The 9,177-nt window shown below is 26.7% G+C and overlaps 1 protein-coding gene across 1 annotated transcript; it reads right to left on the minus strand.

The window, feature by feature from the left end:
* Positions 1–2,615: 2,615 nt before the first annotated feature.
* On the minus strand, positions 2,616–6,588 carry LOC111036428 (SAYSvFN domain-containing protein 1). Its single transcript, XM_022318439.1, has 3 exons — positions 6,370–6,588; positions 4,701–4,901; positions 2,616–3,686 (listed from the first exon to the last, which is right to left on the minus strand). The coding sequence occupies exons 2-3, from the start codon at positions 4,824–4,826 to the stop codon at positions 3,225–3,227; spliced, it is 588 nt and encodes a 195-aa protein (XP_022174131.1). The 5' UTR covers positions 4,827–4,901; positions 6,370–6,588; the 3' UTR covers positions 2,616–3,224.
* Positions 6,589–9,177: the final 2,589 nt, after the last annotated feature.

The raw sequence follows: 9,177 nt of genomic DNA on the forward strand, positions 1-9,177 counted from the left end.
AATGTTTTTTTATTATTTGCCTGGCATGAAATAGGCATTTAGTCAAATGCCTAGTCATTTAATTAAATGACTAGGCATTTAACTAAATGTCTAGGCGGATAGTGAAATTGCATAAACATTAAATTTTTTGACTATATGCCTAGGCATTTGATAAAATGCCTGATTTGACTATATGCCTACGACATATACACTAAAACTGAGATAAACCCAAACCAAGATAGGTATATATAATAGCGTTGTATTTTATACTTTTTCACTTTTTCCCGGCAAAGTCAGGTTTTACAGTTATCTAATATACCTATAACATAAAAAAAAAAAATTAAAAAATTAAATACCCAAAACGGATGAACCTTAATGCCTTGAACAAATACACAGTTTTTAATCAGTTTTCATAAAATATTTGTCAATTGGTTCAGCTAGATCCACACGGATTAAGCACAGTTATTCAAATAGTATATTATAGATTTATAGAATAAAAAAAATGTTTTAAACCAATATACTATAATTTAAATATTATTAGAACATTAAAATGAAGCCTACATACATTGTTTACTTACAATATTTTGTACATAAAGTAAAGCATAATTTAGCAAATATTTTTTTATGAGTCATAAATGACCAGAACTCGACCTTAACATAATTTCAAAATGAACTGAAAAAATTACAAATAATGATTTAAATTTAATAAAAATAGAATTTTTTTTTAAATTTATAAATTACAAATTATAATAATAGTTTACAAATTACTTAAAAATATTACATTGTATTATTAGACCATATTTTATGTTGTCAAAATTAAATGAAAGATGGTTATCGAATACTAAATATTTACCTATATTCAGAAAAACTTCTCTCTGCGTCCTTGAAGTGATTGGAGCAAATTTGAAATCAGGTCATCAGGAACCACTCCAATTGAAGCTAAACTAGTGGGAAATGAATAAAAATGTAGGAAAATTACCTATAACGTAAAAAAGCCAGAAAATGCAAAATTAAAATTAAATATTTAGATTCGCGTGAAATTGGAAAACATTTTCAGCTAAGAAAGCATCGTCTGGGAACTTCCAAATACGAAATGTAAAACGCATCAAATTCCAATTCCAGTACCTACCTGGTTTCTGAAATTAGCAATCGTCTGTTAGCAAATAGCAACTATTGTATAATATAATATAATTATCATCAAATACAAATCTTTTTGTAACTGAGGTATCCTTGTTAATATGTTATTGGAAATTGGAATATAATCCGTTCGTGCCGCAGTACTAAGACTTATACCCACTCCTGTTATATTATTAAGACGTATTTTAGGTTTAGACATGTGATGCACGATTGCACAAACGACCAACCAAATTGTTTACCAGGAGCATTAATGATGCTCAGACAATCAACTCCGTGATATATCCGAATAGCTACCACCAGTACACCATTCAGAATAATTGGATTATGGTATACGCCTATCACAACATACCATTCATGTTTCATAAAAAGCGTCAATCATTTGCAATCAAGCTTTTTGAATTTTGATGATATTGGTATTCGGCAAACAACATTATGTAACTATGTAATTGAAGATAATTTTAAAGTAAGTACCTATCGTATAGACATTTAAAATTTTTATGAAAGCCATCATTACGACACTACAAAGTTCAAAGATGAATTTACAGCATACCAACATTATTAATATATATATATATAATTTACAATGGTTACAATTTCAAAAAAATTAATAATTAAATTGTCTTATGACTTATTAAGTGTAAACACAATTTCTGATTTTACATCCAATAATTTTCTTTTTTTTATTTTAAAATTTAAAATCTAATTTTGACATCATCTCAATCTCAAAGCTAAAACTTGTTGACAGTATTATATACTTACATAATACAAGATCAACTGACAAATATTGCTACTATTTTGAATATTAAAATACTCCATACATCAAGAACCTATATTGATCAGTGACATACTGTTATGAATAACTAAAATAACTTAAAAGTAAAAATATAATGTTTGATATATCCACTGGAAGACTTCTTCAATCCCTTATTAAAACCATAAATTGTTCATCGCTTTCACTTATTGTTATTTTTGTAAAAGATTATGGATTATATTATGACCTTATGTGTCATAGTACCAATTTAGTAGTATCAACAGATAATCAACATTACAACATGACTGAGTAATACAATACCCTAAGCTAAATTTATCAAGATTCCTAGAAGACTAAAATGTAAGAGAAAACGGTGAGAGTTTTTTGAAAATAACCAGCTTAAAGAATAACACTTTTCTTTAACAAATAGATATTTCAGAAAAATCATATCTATTTATATATTTTTTTAATCTTGAATACTTAAAAAATATTATTAAACTTGTGTTGTTATAAACAAAATAAGGCTAACCATTTTTGAAGCATATATGACTCCAAACAACGTTCTTTTATAAATTTCATTTAGAAGTACATAAGTAATAAGTAAATTTGATAGTTATTGGCTTACTACAGATCATAAATATTCAAATTTAATTAGTATTCAATGTTTATGCAGCTGTATGTCCTTTCTACAAATCAAATCAATCAGTAAATATATATTTTTAATTTTAAGAACAAAATTCACATAAAAACCCTTATGTATTATTTTATATTAGGGTTTGCTGGAAACAAAAAGTTTAAACCATTTCAATAAATAGAAGATCTATTTATTGCCTACTACAAAAATAGTTTAAAAAAATATTACAATTATATTTTAAATATTATTGAACTCACTACGACTGTAATTATTACACAATAATGATGATAACACAATGCCACAATATGGCTTGTATCAATGTTATCCTATGGCTTATATTATACACATTTAAGAAACCATACAAACACATACAAAAATATATATCAATAAAATATAATAGTAATCATTTGCAATTTTTATCCAAATAATAAGTTATACATTTTACATAAACAAATCATCACTAACATTATACTTGAAATACAAATGTAAAAAATGTAAAATAGTTTGGAATTTAAGGTGATTTTGAAAAATAGTAAAAATTATATAAAATACTAAATTAAGATAAATTTTAAAAATGTTCATTATTTATTTTATTGTACAAACAAATGACCATGTTAAAATACGTACTTAAATAAAAATGTGTTTTTTAAATTATAGTAACAGGCTAGACACCATAAATAATTAAAAAAGTATAATATTATATTTATTGACCGAACATCACAATTAACCAAATAGCAGCTCACGTTCCAATTGTTTTGGATCTACAGATCCTTGAATAGGTGTACATTGAGGATTAAACACAGAGTATGCACTTAAAACATTGTGTTTTTTTTCTGAGTTTGAAGTGTTATAATACATGGCAATAAGAGCAGAAATAGCAAAAAATACTGCTCCGAAACCAACTACAGCAATCATCCAGTACTGAACAGCAGCCCAACATAAAAACATAATGATAGTGTAGTATAGTTTTGTATTGCTCTTTGGTGATTTATTGAGAGGCACATTGGTTTTTGTAGAATCTTCAGAATCAGAATCATCAGAAACTGACATATCACTGTTAATTGTACATGATAATAAGACTTTATTACGCTGCACTGGAGGTATTATTTCAGGAACAATAACATCTTGAAACAAAAGTTTTTTTCTGTCGTTTTTTGGAGCAATGAGTGAGGACAGTGGTTGAATCTATAAATAACAAATCAGTAATATTTTAATATAAATTAAAACAACATCATAAAGTATACTCAGATCTTAAAATAATATTCAATATAACAGTAAACAATTGTGTGCAGGCTAGGACAAATTAATTATAGTATAGAACAGAGATGGGCAACTCAAAGTTACTAAAGGGCAAAATTTTTGAGAGCATAGAAAGCAAAATAAAAGGGTCATTCAAAATATAGCTAGTTGCCCACCCCGGGTATAGCAGATCTCTTAAAGCAGTTTTAAATAACTTGACAGCAAATTTTTTTTGTAAATAGTTATTTAGAACATTATCTGTGTTCCTGAGTTTGTTTTTTATAATAGTTCATTTTCTTCTCTAATTTTGTCCAAATTTGAACTTAAAATAAATATAAAAAATAACTATTTATATATTCTTGGATTTGTTGGTAACAGCGTGAGAGGGAATCATAGTTTTAAATTTTCAATTCTAAGCTATAAACATTAAACATTTTATAATTTTTTAACAGCAAAATAATTTGAAAATGTTGTCAAAACAAGAACTTTAAATACTCATAGAAAAAACTGTGCAATCAGTAATATTCCTCAACTGCTACTATAACTACTTGAGGGACCTTGAATTAAGTGTTTAAGCATTTTGACCCAACGAAAAAATGTTATTGATATTCATAGAAAACAATACTAAAAAAATTGAAGATTGAAAATAATTTAAAAAATGTTTATTTCTATTAGTAAAGTAACGTCAACAGCAAAGAAAATATAATGAAAAATTACATTACAAAATTATTAATTTTGATATAATAATAGAAACTTTTCAAAAATTAGTCTTAATAAATTAAGTTTAAATATACTAATGCAAGGTTGCATGAAAAATGTATTAATTTAACGGTTCAATAAAAATTAATGGACCAATCATGGGCCACTAAATCATGTTTAAAGGACCATTAACTCACTATTAATTTGTTCAATGTTTAGTGATTGTTCATGAAACCCGGCATAAGTATACAATAAACTTACCTTATCATATTCATTTGTATCATTGGAGGTATTTTGTACTTTACATTGTAAAGTTGCTGCTGGAGCAGAAAGTGGTTTGAGCACCATTCTTCTTCTACTACTCATTACTATTGTTTCAGTTTCCATCACATCAACATATTATTTAGAGATTGATTGTTTTTGTGCGATAGTTGTATAAAATCTTTATCAAACCCTCTTCATCTACAATAAATAATATTTTAAAACACAAGTCTCTTATAGAAGTATCCTAATATGCTCAATTTAAAGCGATAAAACAACTAGAACAGAACAGTAGAGGCTTGCTGACAATTGCGGCTCAGAAATATTTAAAAACAGTAACTAAGGGGTTAAATTAAAAATTGCATAAATTATACAAGTATACACTATCTTTAAAATAATTTTTTCATGTGCACTGGTTAAAAAATAAAAATTTTGTTTTATCTCAATCTATAATATAACATGGTATACTGTACGGGGAAGAGCTGCACAAACCTATACTAACTGCATACACATAGCACAGAATACTTTTTTAAAAATTACATATCGTACACATAGGTTTTTTTATAGTAAAAAATGTTAATCAAAAATAAAACTATTCATTATAAAAAAGACCTTATATTTTTTGTAATCTAGTGATTGTACAATATGTAAAAGAATACTACAATAAGCTCAAATGATATTGTAACTTTAAATAAATTATTAAAAAAAAAATTTGACATGTAGAAAGTAAAAAAACATTTAATTGAAACAAACCATGTGCCTGTTTACCGATCTGTTACTAAAATTTTAAAGCTATTTAGTACATAGGTAATCGAGTACTTAACATATTATCAAGTAGGATAGTTAATTGTACATAAAAAAAAACTCAAGGTTTTCTAGTCTGACCAACAAGATTAGAAGAATAAAACAAAAAACTAAAATGTGACTGTCAAACTCCGCATTATAAACTAAATCAAGACATTAAATGTTTTTCTCTGATTTAAAGCAAGTAACGGTTGAAATACTATATTGGATGAAAAGCGAGCATTAGTAGATTTAATAGCAATAGTCGAAAATAAGTTCTGAGCAGAACCAAATAAAATGAGTTAGGCAGCACCGACGGAAGGGCAGGGCAGAAGGGGCAGCTGCCCAGAGCCCCGCCAATTTAGGGGTCATGCGCTTTTCATAGTCTTTTTTAAGTCTATTATTATGATTTTTCAAATTAAAAATACAAGTCCGGTCTGCAGTGGCGGCTTCTGGATTTGTAATATAATTATTATTGGAATACCTATATTAACGAGTAAGAGTTAAAAATAAATTGGGTATAAGGCCAGCGAGCGACGGCAACGTCTAAAATAATTTTGAATTTTTTTTAAATTTTTGTGTAACACCTGTATTTAGTGTAATTAGTGTACCTAAACATTTAATTTGTACATATTTTATGTTAATCAAATATCCTACCTAAGTACTAGGACGTGCCAGTAAATTTTTTTCGCCTAACGAAAAAAAGTTTCTTAGTCCCATGAAAAATATCTGTCCTTCCAAAACCTCACGCTGGCGCTGGAGTAAGGTAATAGGTTTGGATATTATGAGCCACCTCTCTCGCCCATCATAATATTTTATACTCGAGTTTAATTCATTATTGTCGTACGTAGCAGTATTTATTTATTTATTTAAAAGCCAAACTTACTCGTGTGTGTAGACTGCACAACTATAAAACCACACGTCTTTTAATAATAATATAATAGATATTGAGTTTGTAACGAAATGTAAGCGGTCTTGACGAGTTGACGGTCAACGGTACTCGATAATTTCTGATTTGTTATTGATTGCCAATGTTACGTAGAATATAGATCGTTAACACATAGATACCTAATAAGTTACAATATTATTTTTATCAATAATTTCAGTGAATCGTGATAGCTGGTATTCGAGTTGTTGGTTATCTGAACCGGATTATCATTTTATCACGTCTTAAACTCTAGACCATATATGTCTATGCTCTAGACAGTTCTTTTATTGCCTATTTATTTATCCACTCCCACTTCCTTATTATATTTTACAAATAATATAATTATTTTCGTATATATATGTTGTATTTTGGTCATTTTAATCATCTTGGATAATTTAATGATTTTGTATTTTTACCGTAGTATTCTTTTATACCTATCTGTTTGTTGACTTTCTTCCTGTCTAGAACCTCCTAACAAGAGCCTCTTAAGAGGATGTTGGCACAATTTCTTTTTTTCTCTAATCCACACTCTTCATAGCAAATTTTACTTTCACAATAATGGTTATCAATTATAATCGTTAAATTAAGATAGTCTAAAATTAGAGTGAAATTACCTATTTTAAAATTTTAATGTTAGACCTAGGGCATCTCATAGGCTTTTTATTATATTTTAATTTAAAAATTGTAAATTGTTTGTACACCTTAAATTACTCATAACCAAATAACTCAAATTAAAATATAATAAAAAACCTACGAAATGCATCCAATTTAAAGCGAAATCGTACGCCTTTGAATAGGTCTAGACAAAATCATGTTCTTAGTTATTCCGGCACTGTGCTTAATCGTTTACAAAAAAAGCGGAAACGCTCTCAATCGTACTTTGCCCATTTTTACTGGTGATTATAGCCTGTAGATACTTGTAGAATACGCGAATTGATAGTTGCCAACACAAAATTTGTTTTATAAAGATTGGTGGCAATACCTACGAGATTATAAATATAAAATTATTTTACATTATATTATATATTAAGATTCAATTTTTTGTTTGTAGAGTACCTATAGGCTACTTATAATTTGAGTGTCATTTTATGGCATATTAGAATATTTTATAAATAAAGTAAAAACTCAACATACAATTTCAACAAAACAAAAATAAAGGTTATTTAAAGCCTGCAAATTCGTATACCGGAAGATGCAAAAAAGAAAATTCAAAGTTTTTCGAAGTCATCTCAAACAAACTTACTTAACTCATTACTTTTTTTTTTAATTTTGTACTTAATTTGATATACCTACTATTTTATTTTGGAATTTGCAATTATATCATAAGTAATGAAAAATTAACATTTGTGTGCTGTTGTTGTACCTACATTAATTTAAAATCAAACTTTTACTCTTTTTTTTTAAATAGGTTTGGTTTTTAAAAATATATTTTACTCAAAATTCACCACTTACAAGAGTATTAAGTATAAAGCAATATTTCATGATTCTTTAGTGCATACAAATCAAAGTTGAGATAGGTCTCTTAAGCATCGTAGGTATGCAGAAGAGAGATACCTACTACCTAAGTAATATATTATTAGATACTAGATCGCTTTCATGCATATATCATAATGAAGATATTATTCATAATATGTTAGATACATTATGAATGAGATTAACCTTCTCTGATTTTTTGACAATATTATATTTTAAAGGAATCATCATAAGACGTATAACAACCATTTATTCATCGAAACTGAAGGTAAAAAGTGTTTCTATTAAAACTAGGGCTACTTTCCAAAATTCAAATTTTCTATTATCTAATATTTATTTGAATCCGGTCAACATGCTTCTAGTAAAGGAAAAATAATTTAGTAATCTGTTCGTGTTTAATTTGGGTACCTACATGATTAATTAATTCGCCTAATCAGTAATAATTATTTAAAATATTCATCTACACAAATCAAACTTATACATACATATTGTAAATCTCAAAAAGTTAACATACACAGGAAAGGAATTTTAAATAAAAAATAAATTTTAATTTTAATATGCTTTAAAAGTTAATTTAATTTTACAATGAAAACAATTTTAGAACATGTGAAACAAAATTTTAATCAATTATTAGTGTAGAAACTAAACCTATTCAACCATGTATATTTTGATAAATAATATATACTTAACTTAAAATATTTTCTTTACAAATATGACTAAAAAAATTTATTTAATAAAAAACAAACATAAATCTCACTAAAACGAGTCTATACTCAATTTAAGTTAAGAAACATTCCCAGCAGCCAACTTGTGCGTAGGGGTGTGTTCCCAACAATGTAAGGGAAGTATAGATGGTTAACTCGGTGGGGTGACATGAAAGTAGGTGTCACCAATTATGTTTCTGAACTTACATTGAGTGTAGATACTCTAAACAAAACAATAGCTTAATTGTTATTTTTACTAAAAAAATCTGATTAAATTTACTAAAATTATGGTTTTTTAAACGATCAAAAGAACCAAATAATAAAATAAATACATATAATTAAAATGGGTAATGTAGATCAACCATCAAAAGGTTTAAATGTATTAATCAAATATCACACAGGGATGATTTATTTAAATATTTTATCAAAAAAAGAATTTTTTTCAATTTATAATCTACACACTGAAATAGTTATTTGTATAACTTTCTTTTCATTAATAAAAAGTACAATATGTAAATAAAAATTACCCACACACTTTAAAATAATACTATTAATAAATACAATATAATTTTTAAAAAGAGTGGATTGA

Source organism: Myzus persicae, unplaced genomic scaffold (assembly GCF_001856785.1).
Source record: "Myzus persicae strain clone G006 unplaced genomic scaffold, MPER_G0061.0, whole genome shotgun sequence".
Lineage (NCBI taxonomy): Eukaryota > Metazoa > Arthropoda > Insecta > Hemiptera > Aphididae > Myzus > Myzus persicae.

Bases quoted from the DNA above. Each gene is read 5' to 3' on its own strand.
- LOC111036428 (XM_022318439.1), bottom strand. From the start codon at position 4,826: ATGGAAACTGAAACAATAGTAATGAGTAGTAGAAGAAGAATGGTGCTC. The intron at 3,687-4,700 runs GTAAGTTTATTG...TGTTATTTATAG, and splicing joins ATACAAATGAATATGATAAG to ATTCAACCACTGTCCTCACT.